At 49.2% G+C, this 19602-nt stretch overlaps 1 protein-coding gene across 1 annotated transcript in view; it reads right to left on the bottom strand.

Annotated features, from left to right (window-relative positions):
* Positions 1–19602, bottom strand: part of LOC135509785 (potassium/sodium hyperpolarization-activated cyclic nucleotide-gated channel 1-like) — a 43102-nt gene that overhangs the window by 11035 nt on the left and 12465 nt on the right. Inside the window, exons 2-6 of the mRNA XM_064930685.1 lie at positions 17547–17970; positions 16364–16525; positions 12493–12711; positions 7448–7594; positions 287–527 (exon numbers count right to left, since the gene is read on the bottom strand). Coding sequence (XP_064786757.1) covers positions 287–527; positions 7448–7594; positions 12493–12711; positions 16364–16525; positions 17547–17970 — 1193 coding nt within the window. The remainder of the gene's footprint in view (positions 1–286; positions 528–7447; positions 7595–12492; positions 12712–16363; positions 16526–17546; positions 17971–19602) is intronic.

Here is a 19602-nt window from a genome sequence, read left to right as displayed (position 1 = left end):
TTAGTTGTGTTTTAATTGTGTTTTATTGTGATTTTATCATGTTTATTTGTGTTTTTAGTTGTGTTTTATTGTGTTTTATTGTGTTTTTAATTGTGTTTTATTGTGTTTTTAATTGTGTTTTAATTGTTTTAATTGTGTTTTATTGCATTTTCTTGTGTTTTTATCATGTTTTATTGTGTTTTCAGACCCTGGTTCGATTCCAGGCTGTATCGCACAATAAGGCCCAGCGTCGTCCGCGTTTGGCCGGTGTGTGTGGATATTGTAACAGAGGCTCTGTGACATCTACCTCCAAAGTAGGACCCGTCAGACAGCTTGGTCTCTTTGTTGCCCTTGGCGATGACGCAGACCACTCCGTGTTGGATGAAGTACATCTTTCTGCCGACGGTCCCTTCCATAACCACGCTATCCATGGGCTGGAACACCTCAAAACGCAGCTTGGTCAGCATCGACGTCACAAATTTGGGGTCGGCGTTGGCGAACAGAGGCATCGAAGCCACCAGCTTACGACAGTTGAAGTTGACGATCTCCTGCAAAGACAGAAATCATGAAATAGAAGAAAACTATATTTTAAGTACACAAAAAAAAATGTGTTCCGTAAGGAGAATAAGATTCAGGGCACGAGCGAGGTGGTATCGTGATAAACATTTTGACACTTCTAAGAGACGTATGAACAGAGATCTATTGGTATATATCATATGTATAGGTTGTCAGATTTATTTTTTTAATTTTTTTAATTTTACCTTTATTTAACCAGGCAAGTCAGTTAAGAACAAATTCTTATTTTCAATGACGGCCTGGGAACAGTGGGTTAACTGCCTGTTCAGGGGCAGAACGACAGATTTGTACCTTGTCAGCTCGGGGGTTTGAGCTTGCAACCTTCCTTACTAGTCCAACGCTCTAACCACTAGGCTACCCTGCCACCCCGATCTACATTATACAATTCAATCATTGTTTACACAAGTGGTATCATGATAAACATTTTGTAGGCAGGTAGCCTAGTGGTTAGAGTGGAGGGGCGGCAGGTAGCCTAGTGGTTAGAGTGGAGGGGCGGCAGGTAGCCTAGTGGTTAGAGTGGAGGGGCGGCAGGTAGCCTAGTGGTTAGAGTGGAGGGGTGGTAGGTAGTCTAGTGGTTAGAGTGGAGGGGCGGTAGGTAGCCTAGTGGTTAGAGTGGAGGGGGAAGGTAGCCTAGTGGTTAGAGTGGAGAGGCGGTAGGTAGCCTAGTGGTTAGAGTGGAGGGGTGGCAGGTAGCCTAGTGGTTAGAGTGGAGGGGCGGTAGGTAGCCTAGTGGTTAGAGTGGAGGGGCGGCAGGTAGCCTAGTGGTTAGAGTGGAGGGGCGGCAGGTAGCCTAGTGGTTAGAGTGGAGGGGTGGCAGGTAGCCTAGTGGTTAGAGTGGAGGGGTGGGGTGGCAGGTAGCCTAGTGGTTAGAGTGGAGGGGCGGCAGGTAGCCTAGTGGTTAGAGTGAAGGGGTGGCAGGTAGCCTAGTGGTTAGAGTGGAGGGGCGGCAGGTAGCCTAGTGGTTAGAGTGGAGGGGCGGCAGGTAGCCTAGTGGTTAGAGTGGAGGGGCGGTAGGTAGCCTAGTGGTTAGAGTGGAGGGGCGGCAGGTAGCCTAGTGGTTAGAGTGGAGGGGTGGCAGGTAGCCTAGTGGTTAGAGTGGAGGGGTGGGGTGGCAGGTAGCCTAGTGGTTAGAGTGGAGGGGCGGCAGGTAGCCTAGTGGTTAGAGTGAAGGGGTGGCAGGTAGCCTAGTGGTTAGAGTGGAGGGGCGGCAGGTAGCCTAGTGGTTAGAGTGGAGGGGCGGCAGGTAGCCTAGTGGTTAGAGTGGAGGGGCAGCAGGTAGCCTAGTGGTTAGAGTGGAAGGGCGGTAGGTAGCCTAGTGGTTAGAGTGGAGGGGTGGCAGGTAGTCTAGTGGTTAGAGTGGAGGGGTGGCAGGTAGCCTAGTGGTTAGAGTGGTGGGGTGGCAGGTAGCCTAGTGGTTAGAGTGGAGGGGCGGCAGGTAGCCTAGTGGTTAGAGTGTAGGGACGGCAGGTAGCCTAGTGGTTAGAGTGGAGGGGTGGCAGGTAGCCTAGTGGTTAGAGTGGAGGGGCGGCAGGTAGTCTAGTGGTTAGAGTGGAGGGGTGGCAGGTAGCCTAGTGGTTAGAGTGGAGGGGTGGCAGGTAGCCTAGTGGTTAGAGTGTAGAGGAGGCAGGTAGCCTAGTGGTTAGAGTGTAGGGGTGGCAGGTAGCCTAGTGGTTAGAGTGTAGGGACGGCAGGTAGCCTAGTGGTTAGAGTGGAGGGTTGGGAGGGTAGCCTAGTGGTTAGAGTGGAGGGGCGGCAGGTAGACTAGTGGTTAGAGTGGAGGGGCGGCAGGTAGCCTAGTGGTTAGAGTGGAGGGGCGGCAGGGTAGCCTAGTGGTTAGAATGGAGAGGCGGCAGGTAGCCTAGTGGTTAGAGTGGAGGGGCGGCAGGTAGCCCAGTGGTTAGAGTGGAGGGTTGACAGGTAGCCTAGTGGTTAGAGTGGATGGGCGGCAGGGAGCCCTAGTGGTTAGAGTGGAGGGTTGACAGGTAGCCTAGTGGTTAGAGTGGAGGGTTGACAGGTAGCCTAGTGGTTAGAGTGGAGGGTGGTGGCAGGGTAGCCTAGTGGTTCGGGTGGAGGGGCGGCAGGTAGCCTAGTGGTTAGAGTGGAGGGTGGTGGCAGGGTAGCCTAGTGGTTCGGGTGGAGGGGTGGCAGGTAGCCTAGTGGTTAGAGTGGAGGGGCGGCAGGGTAGCCTAGTGGTTAGAATGGAGAGGCGGCAGGTAGCCTAGTGGTTAGAGTGGAGGGGCGGCAGGTAGCCTAGTGGTTAGAGTGGAGGGGGGGCAGGTAGCCCAGTGGTTAGAGTGGAGGGGCGGCAGGTAGCCTAGTGGTTAGAGTGGAGGGGCGGCAGGTAGCCTAGTGGTTAGAGTGGATGGACGGAAGGTAGCCCAGTGGTTAGAGCGGAGGGGCGGCAGGGTAGCCTAGTGGTTAGAGTGGAGGGGCGGCAGGTAGCCTAGTGGTTAGAGTGGAGGGACGGCAGGTAGCCTAGTGGTTAGAGTGGAGGGGCGGCAGGTAGCCTAGTGGTTAGAGTGGAGGGGCGGCAGGTAGCCTAGTGGTTAGAGTGGAGGGGCGGCAGGTAGACTAGTGGTTAGAGTGGAGGGGCGGCAGGTAGACTAGTGGTTAGAGTGGAGGGGCGGCAGGTAGCCTAGTGGTTAGAGTGGAGGGGTGGCAGGTAGCCTAGTGGTTAGAGTGGAGGGCGGCAGGTAGTCTAGTGGTTAGGGTGGAGGGGCGGCAGGTAGCCTAGTGGTTAGAGTGGAGGGGCGGCAGGTAGCCTAGTGGTTAGAGTGGAGGGGCGGCAGGGTAGCATAGTGGTTAGAGTGGAGGGGCGGCAGGTAGCCTAGTGGTTAGAGTGGAGGGGCGGCAGGTAGCCTAGTGGTTAGAGTGGAGGGGCGGCAGGTAGCCTAGTGGTTAGAGTGGAGGGGTGGTAGGTAGTCTAGTGGTTAGAGTGGAGGGGCGGTAGGTAGCCTAGTGGTTAGAGTGGAGGGGGGAAGGTAGCCTAGTGGTTAGAGTGGAGAGGCGGTAGGTAGCCTAGTGGTTAGAGTGGAGGGGTGGCAGGTAGCCTAGTGGTTAGAGTGGAGGGGCGGTAGGTAGCCTAGTGGTTAGAGTGGAGGGGCGGCAGGTAGCCTAGTGGTTAGAGTGGAGGGGCGGCAGGTAGCCTAGTGGTTAGAGTGGAGGGGTGGCAGGTAGCCTAGTGGTTAGAGTGGAGGGGTGGGGTGGCAGGTAGCCTAGTGGTTAGAGTGGAGGGGCGGCAGGTAGCCTAGTGGTTAGAGTGAAGGGGTGGCAGGTAGCCTAGTGGTTAGAGTGGAGGGGCGGCAGGTAGCCTAGTGGTTAGAGTGGAGGGGCGGCAGGTAGCCTAGTGGTTAGAGTGGAGGGGCGGTAGGTAGCCTAGTGGTTAGAGTGGAGGGGCGGCAGGTAGCCTAGTGGTTAGAGTGGAGGGGTGGCAGGTAGCCTAGTGGTTAGAGTGGAGGGGGTGGGGTGGCAGGTAGCCTAGTGGTTAGAGTGGAGGGGCGGCAGGTAGCCTAGTGGTTAGAGTGAAGGGGTGGCAGGTAGCCTAGTGGTTAGAGTGGAGGGGCGGCAGGTAGCCTAGTGGTTAGAGTGGAGGGGCGGCAGGTAGCCTAGTGGTTAGAGTGGAGGGGCAGCAGGTAGCCTAGTGGTTAGAGTGGAAGGGCGGTAGGTAGCCTAGTGGTTAGAGTGGAGGGGTGGCAGGTAGTCTAGTGGTTAGAGTGGAGGGGTGGCAGGTAGCCTAGTGGTTAGAGTGGTGGGGTGGCAGGTAGCCTAGTGGTTAGAGTGGAGGGGCGGCAGGTAGCCTAGTGGTTAGAGTGTAGGGACGGCAGGTAGCCTAGTGGTTAGAGTGGAGGGGTGGCAGGTAGCCTAGTGGTTAGAGTGGAGGGGCGGCAGGTAGTCTAGTGGTTAGAGTGGAGGGGGGTGGCAGGTAGCCTAGTGGTTAGAGTGGAGGGGTGGCAGGTAGCCTAGTGGTTAGAGTGTAGAGGAGGCAGGTAGCCTAGTGGTTAGAGTGTAGGGGTGGCAGGTAGCCTAGTGGTTAGAGTGTAGGGACGGCAGGTAGCCTAGTGGTTAGAGTGGAGGGTTGGGAGGGTAGCCTAGTGGTTAGAGTGGAGGGGCGGCAGGTAGACTAGTGGTTAGAGTGGAGGGGCGGCAGGTAGCCTAGTGGTTAGAGTGGAGGGGCGGCAGGGTAGCCTAGTGGTTAGAATGGAGAGGCGGCAGGTAGCCTAGTGGTTAGAGTGGAGGGGCGGCAGGTAGCCCAGTGGTTAGAGTGGAGGGTTGACAGGTAGCCTAGTGGTTAGAGTGGATGGGCGGCAGGGTAGCCTAGTGGTTAGAGTGGAGGGTTGACAGGTAGCCTAGTGGTTAGAGTGGAGGGTTGACAGGTAGCCTAGTGGTTAGAGTGGAGGGTGGTGGCAGGGTAGCCTAGTGGTTCGGGTGGAGGGGCGGCAGGTAGCCTAGTGGTTAGAGTGGAGGGTGGTGGCAGGGTAGCCTAGTGGTTCGGGTGGAGGGGTGGCAGGTAGCCTAGTGGTTAGAGTGGAGGGGCGGCAGGGTAGCCTAGTGGTTAGAATGGAGAGGCGGCAGGTAGCCTAGTGGTTAGAGTGGAGGGGCGGCAGGTAGCCTAGTGGTTAGAGTGGAGGGGGCAGGTAGCCCAGTGGTTAGAGTGGAGGGGCGGCAGGTAGCCTAGTGGTTAGAGTGGAGGGGCGGCAGGTAGCCTAGTGGTTAGAGTGGATGGACGGAAGGTAGCCCAGTGGTTAGAGTGGAGGGGCGGCAGGGTAGCCTAGTGGTTAGAGTGGAGGGGCGGCAGGTAGCCTAGTGGTTAGAGTGGAGGGACGGCAGGTAGCCTAGTGGTTAGAGTGGAGGGGCGGCAGGTAGCCTAGTGGTTAGAGTGGAGGGGCGGCAGGTAGCCTAGTGGTTAGAGTGGAGGGGCGGCAGGTAGACTAGTGGTTAGAGTGGAGGGGCGGCAGGTAGACTAGTGGTTAGAGTGGAGGGGCGGCAGGTAGCCTAGTGGTTAGAGTGGAGGGGTGGCAGGTAGCCTAGTGGTTAGAGTGGAGGGGCGGCAGGTAGTCTAGTGGTTAGGGTGGAGGGGCGGCAGGTAGCCTAGTGGTTAGAGTGGAGGGGCGGCAGGTAGCCTAGTGGTTAGAGTGGAGGGGCGGCAGGGTAGCATAGTGGTTAGAGTGGAGGGGCGGCAGGTAGCCTAGTGGTTAGAGTGGAGGGGCGGCAGGTAGCCTAGTGGTTAGAGTGGAGGGGCGGCAGGTAGCCTAGTGGTTAGAGTGGAGGGGCGGCAGGGTAGCATAGTGGTTAGAGTGGAGGGGCGGCAGGTAGCCTAGTGGTTAGAGTGGAGGGGCGGCAGGTAGCCTAGTGGTTAGAGTGGAGGGGCGGCAGGTAGCCCAGTGGTTAGAGTGGAGTGGAGGGGCGGCAGGTAGCCCAGTGGTTAGAGTGGAGGGGCGGCAGGTAGCCTAGTGGTTAGAGTGGAGGGGCGGCAGGTAGCCCAGTGGTTAGAGTGGAGTGGAGGGGCGGCAGGTAGCCTAGTGGTTAGAGTGGAGGGGCGGCAGGTAGCCTAGTGGTTAGAGTGGAGGGGCGGCAGGTAGCCCAGTGGTTAGAGTGGAGTGGAGGGGCGGCAGGTAGCCCAGTGGTTAGAGTGGAGGGGCGGCAGGTAGCCCAGTGGTTAGAGTGGAGGGGCGGCAGGTAGCCTAGTGGTTAGAGTGGAGGGGCGGCAGGTAGCCTAGTGGTTAGAGTGGAGGGGCGGCAGGTAGCCTAGTGGTTAGAGTGGAGGGGCGGCAGGTAGCCTAGTGGTTAGAGTGGAGGGGCGGCAGGTAGCCTAGTGGTTAGAGTGGAGTGGCGGTACAAATCTGTCATTCTGCCCCTGCACAGGCAGATAACCCACTGTTCCCCTGAACAGGCAGTTAACCCACTGTTCCCCTGAACAGGCAGTTAACCCACTGTTCCCCTGAACAGGCAGATAACCCACTGTTCCCCTGAACAGGCAGATAACCCACTGTTCCCCTGAACAAGGCAGTTAACCCACTGTTCCCCTGAACAGGCAGTTAACCCACTGTTCCTAGACCAGTTAACCCACTGTTCCCCTGAGCAAGGCAGTTAACCCACTGTTCCCCTGAACAAGGCAGTTAACCCACTGTTCCCCTGAACAAGGCAGTTAACCCACTGTTCCCCTGAACAGGCTGTTAACCCACTGTTCCTAGGCCGTCATTGTAAATAAGAATTTGTTCTTAACTGACTTGCCTGGTTAAATAAAGGTAAAATACACTATGTCCCTTATTTTCAGCAAACATAAACCCTGTCCCAAATGACTCCCTACGTAGTGCACTACTTTTTGACCAGAGCCTAATGGTCCCTGATCAAAAGTAGGGCACTAAATAGGGAATAGGGTGCTACACAGAATATTGAAAGGATACGTACCTCAACAAAGTCAGAATGTGTCCTATCTACTAGCCAATGAGATGTCGGCATCACGCCCTGCCATCATTAGGGTGATAAATAACTGCAGTCATAGGGATTGAGTCCCAAATGGAACCCTATCCTCTACCCTGGGGCGGCAGGGTAGCCTAGTGGTTAGAGTGTTGGACTAGTAACTGAAAGGTTGCAAGTTCAAATCCCCAAGCTGACAAGGTACAAATCTGTCGTTCTGCCCCTGAACAGGCAGTTAACCCACTGTTCCTAGGCCGTCATTGAAAATAAGAATTTGTTCTTAACTGACTTGCCTAGTAAAATAAAGGTTAAAAAAAAACATACTGTAGTGCACTACATGCCAGAGCCCTGTGGGCTCGAAAGGGAATAGTGTGACATCTGGGACTCCGTCATTGAGATTAAGGCGTGATTGAGGCAGAACCAGCGAAGGTTATTATTATCATGGTAATGTGTCTGACGTCTCTCACACACACACCTCTCTGAGTGGTTCGTTCAGCTCCCCCAGAATGCTCTCCTCGTCAAACATCTTGCCCTGGAAGCGATGTTCGTAGTAGTCATGGACCCGTTGTCGCATGCCGGCAGGAAGCTTGTGGAAGGACATGTACTGCTCCACCTGTTTATACTGTAGACACAAAGATAATTGATTAGTTGATTCATTGATTGATTAATTAAAAAGGCATGTACTGCTCCAACTGTTTATACTGTAGACAAAGATAATTGATTAGTTGATTAATTGATTGATTAATTAAAAAGGCATGTACTGCTCCACCTGTTTATACTGTCATAACGTTGGCCTGGGGGTAGGTTTATGACATTCATAAATACCTCTCCCCCCCTTGTCCTCTCTCTACCCTAGAGATTCTGGGAACATCAGAGGGTGGGGGGCAAATGAACTATATTCTGGTAATCCGACCAATTGAACATATGCAGTGGTACTTAATAACCTCTTGATGCTATGGGGGCGCTATTTCATTTTTGGATAAAAAGACGTGCCCGTTTTAAGTGCAATATTTTGTCACAAAAAGATGCTCGACTATGCATATAATTGATAGCTTTGGAAAGAAAACACTCTGACGTTTCCAGAACTGCAAAGATATTCTCTGTGGGTGCCCTAGAACGGGAGCTACAGGCAAAACCAAGATGAAACGGCATCCAGGAAACCAGCAGGATTTTTGAGGCTCCGTTTTCCATTGTCTCCTTATATGGCTGTGAATGCGAGAGGAATGAGCCTGCCCTTTCTGTCGTTTCCCCAAGGTGTCTGCAGCATTGTGACGTATTTGTAGGCATATCATTGGAAGATTGAAGAGACTACATTTTCCAGGTGTCCGCCCGGTGTCCTGAACAGAAATTGGTGCGTCTTTTTCAGCTGCTGGTATTTTTCCATACGATTCTGAGGGGAAAGCAGGCTTCCACGAACTGCATATCAATGAAGAGATATGTGAAAAAACACCTTGAGGATTGATTCAAAACAACGATTTTGCCATGTTTTCGATATTATGGAGTTAATCGGAAAAGTTTGACGTTTTGGTGACTGAATTTTCGGTTCGTTTCGGTAGCCAAATGTGATGTACAAAACGGAGCGATTTCTCCTACACAAAGATTCTTTCAGGAAAAACTGAACATTTGCTATGCAACTGAGAGTCTCCTCATTGAAAACATCTGAAGCTCTTCAAAGGTAAATGATTTTATTTATTTGGTTATCTGGTTTAGGTGAAAATGTTACTGCTCCAAATGTTTATACTCAAAATGCTAAGCTAGCTTAGCATACTCTTACACAAATTAGTGATTTGCTATGGTTCAAAAGAATATTTTGAAAATCTGAGATGACAGTGTTGTTAAGAAAAGGCTAAGCTTGAGAGCAGGTGCATTATTTTCATTTTATTTGCGATTTTCAGAAATCGTTAACGTTGCGTTATGCAAATGAGCCTGAGGCTTTATTCACGATCCCGGATCCGGGGTGGGGAGTATCAAGAGGTTAATGAATATGATGTCAGTTTGGTTGTCATCTGAGACATTCTCATCAATGATAAGATTACATAAACTCTACAGTGGAAAGTCTGCACATTGTAGTTATCGGATTCACATAGAATTTTTGTTCAATTTAAATGTTTGAATATACAATTATTGGTGAAGAGATTAAATGTAATTTTAGCTTCCAAATGAGAGATTTGGGTTTTCATAAGGTTAGGGCTCTGCTCAATCAGTGGGCCGCCCCTGTGAAGAGACATGGGTTATAAAACTTTTCAGACACACCCTTCTCGCTCCACTATATAAAGCCTTGACGAAAATTTAACCTCCTGTTCCAAGTACGTGAGGTCTGCAGCCTCTGCGTTAAAAGGGCAAATAACTTGCTGTTCCGAGGATGTGAGGACGACGGTCCGATGTCAGAATGGTTTAGATAATAACTACAGAACGAAGCCAACATCAGCGTGAGCTTTTGTTTGCAAATGGTATGAACGTTGAACTCTTATTCACTACAGAAGTGATACCTACTAGCCGTTGAGTTAGCAACAGCAGCTGCAAATGTGGGCTAGGAAAGAACAGACAGAGTATTCCGTCTACCACACAACGACGTTACTACAACGTATCCGATTTACCACCAGAGACATTCTTCAAAGGACTCGGTTGGGCAACACGGCCTTCCATCTATCACCAACCTACCGATGCGCAGCTCAGTGTAAGTATTTATTGCATTTTCCTTTTCCAAATGGGCGGTAATTTAGAATGCATAAGATACTTTATTTACGATAGCCCAGCTTCTTCCCTTTGTTCCTCAGTCTTCCCCCTCTGTCACTCAAACCCAGCCCCTTTTCTTTTGTGTAGCCAGCTGTCATATCTGTTCCGCCCACTAGGGACTGTTTTCCTTTATGACATCATTTGTAATAAATGTATGATTCATTCTGTGTATATGTAATTCTGTGTGATTAGTTAGGTATTTAGTAAATAAATAATTAAACCCAATTTTGTATTGCTGATTCAACTTGTTAGCCAGGGTTCGTGAAGAAGAATTTACAACTTTCAGATGAGACTGAAATAAGGTGACGATTAATAATTGACTGCTATTGATGTAAAATATTACGAGATCTTTAACAGTTTATTCGGAAGATAACAGCTCTATAAATATTATTTTTTGTGACTTTCTAGTTAATTACATTTACATGATTAGCTCAATCAGGTAATATTAATTACAGAGAAAGGATTTTATAGAATAGCATGTCATATCACTTAATCCGGGATAGACAAAGACACGACAATTCTCAAATCAAATCAAATGGTATTTGTCACATGATTCGTTAACAGGTGTAGACTAACAGGTGTAGACTAACAGGTAGACTAACAGTGAAATGCTGACTGACGGGCCCTTCCAAACAATGCAGAGAGAAAAATATTGAAAAATAATAGAGCAGGGAATAAACACACAATGAGAAACGATAACTTGGCTTTATACACGGGGTACCAGTACTGAGTCAATGTGTAGGGTACCAGTACTGAGTCAATGTGCAGGGTACCAGTACTGAGTCAATGTGCAGGGTACCAGTACTGAGTCAATGTGCAGGGTACCAGTACTGAGTCAATGTGCAGGGTACCAGTACTGAGTCAATGTGAGGGGTACCAGTATTGAGTCAATGTGAGGGGTACCAGTACTGAGTCAATGTGAGGGGTACCAGTACTGAGTCAATGTGAGGGGTACCAGTATTGAGTCAATGTGAGGGGTACCAGTATTGAGTCAATGTGAGGGGTACCAGTACTGAGTCAATGTGAGGGGTACCAGTACTGAGTCAATGTGCAGGGTACCAGTATTGAGTCAATGTACAGGGTACCAGTATTGAGTCAATGTGAGGGGTACCAGTATTGAGTCAATGTGAGGGGTACCAGTATTGAGTCAATGTGAGGGGTACCAGTACTGAGTCAATGTGAGGGGTACCAGTACTGAGTCAATGTGCAGGGTACCAGTATTGAGTCAATGTGCAGGGTACCAGTACTGAGTCAATGTGCAGGGTACCAGTACTGAGTCAATGTGCAAGCTACCAGTATTGAGTCAATGTGCAGGGTACCAGTACTGAGTCAATGTGCAAGCTACCAGTATTGAGTCAATGTGCAGGGTACCAGTACTGAGTCAATGTGCAAGCTACCAGTATTGAGTCAATGTGCAGGGTGCCAGTATTGAGTCAATGTGCAGGGTACCAGTATTGAGTCAATGTGCAGGGTACCAGTACTGAGTCAATGTGCAGGGTACCAGTACTGAGTCAATGTGCATGGTACCAGTACTGAGTCAATGTGCACGGTACCAGTACTGAGTCAATGTGCAGGGTACCAGTATTGAGTCAATGTGCAAGCTACCAGTATTGAGTCAATGTGCAGGGTGCCAGTATTGAGTCAATGTGCAGGGTACCAGTATTGAGTCAATGACAGGGACCAGTACTGAGTCAATGTTACCAGTATTGAGTTGTGAGGGTACCAGTACTGAGTCAATGTGCAGGGTACCAGTACTGAGTCAATGTGCAGGGTACCAGTTTGAGTCAATGTGCAGGGTACCAGTATTGAGTCAATGTGCAGGGTACCAGTACTGAGTCAATGTGCAGGGTACCAGTACTGAGTCAATTGCAGGGTACCAGTATTTTTGCATCCAGTATTAAGGGCAGGGTACCAGTACTGAGTCAATGGGCATTACCGTGGAGTCAATGTGCAGGGTACCAGTACTGAGTCAATGTGCAGGCTACCAGTACTGAGTCAATGTGCACGGTACCAGGAGTCAATGTGCAGGGTAATACATAATTGAGGTATTGGGACAGTGACCAATGTTTTGTTGTTTTGACTCAGTACTCCAGCGCTTTGGATTTTGAAATGACAATGATTTGGACAGTGCAGACTGACAGCTTTAATTTGAGGTTATTTTCATCCATATTGGGAGAGTGGGGGCATTACGTGGAGAGTGGGGGTATTTCGTGGAGAGTGAGGGTATTACGTGGAGAGTGAGGGTATTACGTAGAGAGTGAGGGTATTACGTGGAGAGTGAGGGTATTTCGTGGAGAGTGAGGGTATTACGTGGAGAGTGAGGGTATTACGTAGAGAGTGAGGGTATTACGTGGAGAGTGAGGGTATTACGTAGAGAGTGAGGGTATTACGTAGAGAGTGAGGGTATTACGTGGAGAGTGAGGGTATTACGTGGAGAGTGAGGGTATGTCCACTAGTTGCAGATAATTCAACACACCATTCATTTCCTATGGAGAGTAGAAGTGGACGATGGAAGATTTGTCTTATTCCGCCTTTCCCATCCACCTCATCTCCCTCCCTCTCCCTCCCTCCCTCCCTCCCTCCCTCCCTCCCTCATCCCTCCCTCCCTCCCTCCCTCTCTCTCTTCTTCCCTCCCTCCCTCCCTCTCTGCCTCCCTCTCTGCCCTCCCTCCCTCCCTCTCTCCCTCTCTCCCTCTCTCCCTCCCTCCCTCCCTCCCTCTCTCAGGCCCTCACTACTGAGAAGGCAAGGCCAGACCATTGGACTCGGAGTCCTGCAGTCACTCACCTTCTCCTGGTACTGACGTCGGGACGAGTCCAGTGACTGGATCAGAGCGGTAGCATGGCCTACGAACATGGCATAGCAGGTGGCTCCCACGATCATACTGAGGATGGTGAGCCAAACGTCTACCAGGCCCACAGGAGGGTACATACCGTACCCGATACACAGCATGTGACTCATAGCCTTGAAAAGGGCATAGGAATACTGCTGGCCCCATGTGTCATTCTGTAGGAGGGATGGAGAGAAGAGAAGAGAAGAGAAGGAGAGATTAAAAGAAGAGTGAGAGAAAAGAAAAGGAATGAGAGATGAGAAGACACTGGGGGGTAGACTGAACACTAGGGATAGACTGGGCACTAGAGGTAGACTGGACACTAGGGGTAGACTGGGCACTAGGGGTAGACTGGACACTAGGGGTAGACTGGACACTAGGGGTAGACTGGACACTAGGGTAGACTGGACACTAGGGTAGACTAGACACTAGGGGTAGACTGGACACTAGGGGTAGACTGGACACTAGGGGTAGACTGGACACTAGGGTAGACTGGACACTAGGGTAGACTAGACACTAGGGGTAGACTGGACACTAGGGGTAGACTGGACACTAGGGGTAGACTGGACACTAGGGGTAGACTGGACACTAGGGTAGACTGGACACTAGGGTAGACTAGACACTAGGGGTAGACTGGACACTAGGGGTAGATGGACACTAGGGGTAGATGGACACTAGGGGTAGACTGGACACTAGGGATAGACTGGACACTAGGGGTAGACTGGACACTAGGGGTAGACTGGACACTAAGGGTAGACTGGACACTAGGGGTAGACTGAACACTAGTGGTAGACTGGACACTAAGGGTAGACTGGACACTAGGGATAGACTGGACACTAGGGGTAGATGGACACATTTACATTTACATTTAACTAAGGGTAGACTGGACACTAGGGGTAGATGGACACTAGGGGTAGATGGACACTAGGGGTAGACTGGACACTAGGGATAGACTGGACACTATGGGTAGACTGGGCACTAGGGGTAGACTGGACACTAGGGATAGACTGGACACTAGGGGTAGACTGGACACTAGGGGTAGACTGGACACTAGGGATAGACTGGACACTAGGGGTAGACTGGACACTAGGGATAGACTGGACACTAGGGGTAGACTGGACACTAGGGGTAGATGGACACTAGAGGTAGACTGGACACTAGAGGTAGACTGGACACTAGAGGTAGACTGGACACTAGGGGTAGACTGGACACTAGGGGTAGACTGGGGTAGACTGGACACTAGAGGTAGACTGGACACTAGAGGTAGACTGGACACTAGAGGTAGACTGGACACTAGGGGTAGACTGGACACTAGGGGTAGACTGGGGTAGACTGGACACTAGGGGTAGACTGGGGTAGACTGGACACTAGGGGTAGACTGGACACTAGGGGTAGACTGGGGTAGACTGGACACTAGAGGTAGACTGGACACTAGGGGTAGACTGGACACTAGGGGTAGACTGGACACTAGGGGTAGACTGGACACTAGGGGTAGACTGGACACTAGAGGTAGACTGGACACTAGAGGTAGACTGGACACTAGGGGTAGACTGGACACTAGAGGTAGACTGGACACTAGGGGTAGACTGGACACTAGGGGTAGACTGGACACTAGGGGTAGACTGGACACTAGAGGTAGACTGAACACTAGGGATAGACTGGACACTAGGGGTAGACTGGACACTAGGGATAGACTGGACACTAGGGGTAGACTGGACACTAGGGTAGACTGGACACTAGGGGTAGACTGGACACTAAGGGTAGACTGGACACTAGGGGTAGACTGGACACTAGGGGTAGACTGGACACTAAGGGTAGACTGGACACTAGGGGTAGAATGGACACCAGGGATAGACTGGACACTAGGGGTAGACTGGACACTAGAGGTAGACTGAACACTAGGGATAGACTGGACACTAGGGGTAGACTGGACACTAGGAATAGACTGGACACTAGGGGTAGACTGGACACTAGGGGTAGACTGGACACTAGGGGTAGACTGGACACTAGGGATAGACTGGACACTAGAGGTAGACTGGACACTAGGGGTAGACTGGACACTAGGGGTAGACTGGACACTAGGGGTAGACTGGACACTAGGGGTAGACTGGACACTAGAGGTAGACTAGACACTAGGGGTAGACTGAACACTAGGGATAGACTGGACACAAGAGGTAGACTGGACACTAGGGGTAGACTGGACACTAGAGGTAGACTGGACACTAGGGGTAGACCAGACACTAGAGGTAGACTGGACACTATGGGTAGACTGGACACTAGGGATAGACTGGACACTAGGGGTAGACTGGGCACTAGGGGTAGACCAGACACTAGGGGTAGACCGGGCACTAGGGGTAGACTGGACACTAGGGATAGACTGAACACTAGGGGTAGACTGGACACTAGGGGTAGACTGGACACTAGGGGTAGACTGGACACTAGGGGTAGACTGGGCACTAGGGGTAGACTGGACACTAGGGGTAGACTGGACACTAGAGGTAGACTGGACACTAGAGGTAGACTGGACACTAGGGGTAGATGGACACTAGGGGTAGACTGGACACTAGAGGTAGACTGGACACTAGGGGTAGATGGACACTAGGGGTAGACTGGGCACTAGGGGTAGACTGGACACTAGGGGTAGACTGGACACTAGGGGTAGACTGGACACCAGGGATAGACTGGACACTAGAGGTAGACTGGACACTAGAGGTAGACTGGACACTAGGGGTAGATGGACACTAGGGGTAGACTGGACACTAGGGGTAGACTGGACACTAGAGGTAGACTGGACACTAGGGGTAGACTGGGCACTAGGGGTAGACTGGACACTAGGGGTAGACTGAACACTAGGGGTAGACTGGACACTAGGGGTAGACTGGACACTAGGGGTAGACTGGACACTAGGGGTAGACTGGACACTAGAGGTAGACTGGACACTAGGGGAGATGGACACTAGAGACTAGAGGTAGACTGGACACTAGGGGTAGACTGGACACTAGGGGTAGACTGGATACTAGGGGTAGACTGGACACTAGGGGTAGACTGGACACTAGGGGTAGACTGGATACTAGGGGTAGACTGGACACTAGGGGTAGACTGGACACTAGGGGAAGACCAGACACTAGGGGTAGACTGGACACTAGGGGTAGACCAGACACTAGGGGTAGACTGGACACTAGGGGTAGACTGGACACTAGGGTAGACTGGACACTAGAGGTAGACTGGACACTAGGGGAAGACTGGACACTAGGGGTAGACTGGACACTAGGGGAAGACCAGACACTAGGGGTAGACTGGACACTAGGGGTAGACTGGACACTAGGGGAAGACCAGACACTAGGGGTAGACTGGACACTAGGGGTAGACTGGACACTAAGGGTAGACTGGACACTAGGGTAGACTGGACACTAGGGGAAGGACACTAGGGGTAGATGGAAATGATGGAAAGACGGAGCAGATTGCCTAATGCTCCAGGATGAGTAAAAGGCCTGAGGGTGTAAGAATGTGACCTTTGGAACACTGGACTTTTGGAATGCTTACCACCATCTTGTTTCGGCAGTGTAGCCTAGTGGTTAGAGCGTTGGACTAGTAACCGGAAGGTTGCAAGTTCAAACCCCCGAGCTGACAAGGTACAAATCTGTTGTTCTGCCCCTGAACAGGCAGTTAACCCACTGTTCCCAGGCCGTCATTGAAAATAAGAATTTGTTCTTAACTGACTTGCCTGGTTAAATAAAGGTAAAATAAAAAATAAAAAAAATAAAAAATAACCCAACATTCAGAAGGGGAAGTCCTTGTGTGCGCGTGAGTGTGTGTGTGTCTACTCACCACCATCTTGTTTCTGGTGACCCAGCAGTCAGAGGGGAACTCTTGCAGCATGGGAACCAGGAATTGCAGACATCCATCCCAGTGACACAACAGCAGCATCATAGCTATCAGGTTCACGATCCTCACCATGGCACTGGCCAGGTCATAGGTCATATGGAAAACCTAGGAGATTAGAATTAGAATCAGAAACACTTTATTGTCCACCACGCAAGGGGGATTAACTAACATTACTGAACCTGCAGCTAGCTAAGCAACTAGACATTCTATTCTAATTTGCCAGTAGTGTAAACACCACTAAATACTAATAAATACTACTACATACTACTAAAAACCATTAAATACTACTACATACTACTAAACACCACTAAACACCACTGAATACTACTACATACTACTAAACACCACTAAATACCACTAAATAGTACTACATACTACTAAACACCACTAAACACCCCTAAACACCACTAAATACTACTAAATACTAGTACATACTACTAAACACCACTAAATACTACTACATACTACTAAACACCACTAAACACCACTAAATACTACTACATACTACTAAACACCACTAAACACCACTAAATACTACTACATACTACTAAACACCACTACATACTACTAAACACCACTAAACACCACTAAATACTACTACATACTACTAAACACCACTAAACACCACTAAATACTACTACATACCACTAAACACCACTACATACTACTAAACACCACTAAACACCACTAAATACTACTACATACTACTAAACACCACTACATACTACTAAACACCACTAAACACCACTAAATACTACTACATACTACTAAACACCACTACATACTACTAAACACCACTAAACACCACTAAATACTACTACATACTACTAAACACCACTAAACACCACTAAATACTACTACATACTACTAAACACCACTAAACACCACTAAACACCACTAAATACTACTACATACTACTAAACACCACTAAATACTACTACATACTACTAAACACCACTAAACACCACTAAATACTACTACATACTACTAAACACCACTAAATACTACTACATACTACTAAACACCACTAAACACCACTACATACTACCTCCCAGGCTCCTCCTACCTCCCTAACTCCCTAACTCCTACCTCCTCCTATCTCCCACCTACTCCACCTCCTCCTCACCTCCTCCCACTGGTGTATATATCTAATGAGTCTGGACAGCCTCAGGAGCCTCAACAAACTCAAGATCTTCGTAAACCGCACAATCCTCAGCGCCCGGGCCGTCTTGTAGAAGTCTGAGTCGATCCTGGTCTCCACGATGAGGAAGATGTAATCTACTGGTATGGACGAGATGAAGTCCACCATGAACCAGCTCTTCAGATACTTGATCTTGATGGTCTGTGGGTCCAGGATGATCTCGGTGTTGTCCTCCTTGACGATGCCCGTCCGGAAGTTGAGAACGAGGTCGATGAGGAACAAGGTGTCTGAGATGACGTTGAAGACGATCCAGGGGGGAGTGTGCTCGTCCTTGAAGAACGTGATGCCCACAGGGATGATGATGAGGTTCCCCACCATGAGGAACAGCATTATCAGATCCCAGTAGAACCTAGAGAGAACAAACAGCTTTAACAAAATAACCTAGAAAGAGGAACAGGGAGGAACCAAACAGATCTTAAAACCTAGAGAGAACAGGGAAGAACCAAACAGATCTTAGAACCTAGAGAGAACAGGGAGGAACCAAACAGATCTTAGAACCTAGAGAGAACTTGGAGGAACCAAACAGATCTTAAAACCTAGAGAGAACAGGGAGGAACCAAACAGATCTTAAAACCTAGAGAGAACAGGGAGGAACCAAACAGATCTTAGAACCTAGTAGGAACAGGGAGGAACCAAACAGATCTTAGAACCTAGTAGGGACAGGGAGGAACCAAACAGATCTTAGAACCTAGTAGGAACAGTGGGGAAACAAACAGATCTTAGAACCTAGGAGGGACAGGGAGGAACCAAACAGATCTTAGAACCTAATAGGAAGAGTGGGAAACCAAATAGATCTTAGAACCTAGTAGGAATAGGGAGGAACCAAATAGATCTTAGAACCTAGTAGGAATAGGGAGGAACATGATGAATCAGAGAAAGAGTCTATACAATCTCTACTTCCCAACAAAATATCTGTTGTCAGAAATGGGTAATACTATATAATATATAATTATAATATAGTAAGTTAAATGCTATTCTATTGTTTTGTTATATTTGATTATATTCTACCCCTAAAGGAGTCATTAGAGTTACTCGGTTTATTAGAGAACATCTCCTTTAAAATGTATGGATTCAGGTTAGAAGTCGAGGTCGACCGATTACGATTTTTTTCACGCCGATACCGATACTGATTATTGGAGGACCAAACAATAAGGCCGATACCGATTAATCAGACAATTTTTATTTTTATTTGTAATAATGACAAATTACAACAATACTGAATGAACAATTATTTTAACTTAATATAATACATCAATAAAATCAATTTAGCCTCAAATAAATAATGAAACATGTTCAATTTGGTTTAAATAATGCAAAAACAAAGTGTTGGAGAAGAAAGTAAAAGTGCAATATGTGCTATGTAAGAAAGCTAACGTTTCAGTTCCTTGCTCAGAACATGAGAACATATGAAAGCTGGTGGTTCCTTTTAACATGAGTCTTCAATATTCCCAGGTAAGAGGTTTTAGGTTGTAGTTATTATAGGAATGATAGGACTATTTCTCTATACCATTTGTATTTCATTAACCTTTGATGATTGGATGTTCTTATAGGCACTTTAGTATTGCCAGTGTAACAGTATAGCTTCCGTCCATCTCCTCGCTCCTCCCTGGGCTCGAACCAGGAGCACATCGACAACAGCCACCATCGAAGCAGTGTTACCAATGCAGAGCAAGGAGAACAACCACTCCGAGTCTCAGAGCGAATGACGTTTGAAACGCTATTAGCGCGCATCCCGCTAACTAGCTAGCCATTTCAAATTGGTTACACCAGCCTAATCTCGGGAGTTGATAGGCTTGATGTCATAAACAACGCAATGCTTGAAGCACAACGAAGAGCTCCTGGCAAAACGCACAAAAGTGCTGTTTGAATGAATGCTTACGAGCCTGCTGCTGCCTACCACTGCTCAGACTGTTCTATCAAATCATAGACTTAATTAATAATATATATAATATAATATAATAAACACACAGAAATACGAGCC

Source organism: Oncorhynchus masou, chromosome 22 (genome assembly GCF_036934945.1).
Source record: "Oncorhynchus masou masou isolate Uvic2021 chromosome 22, UVic_Omas_1.1, whole genome shotgun sequence".
NCBI lineage: Eukaryota > Metazoa > Chordata > Actinopteri > Salmoniformes > Salmonidae > Oncorhynchus > Oncorhynchus masou.
The sequence above is the reverse complement of the archived record's forward strand: the minus strand, read 5'-3'. Positions and strand labels throughout refer to the sequence as shown.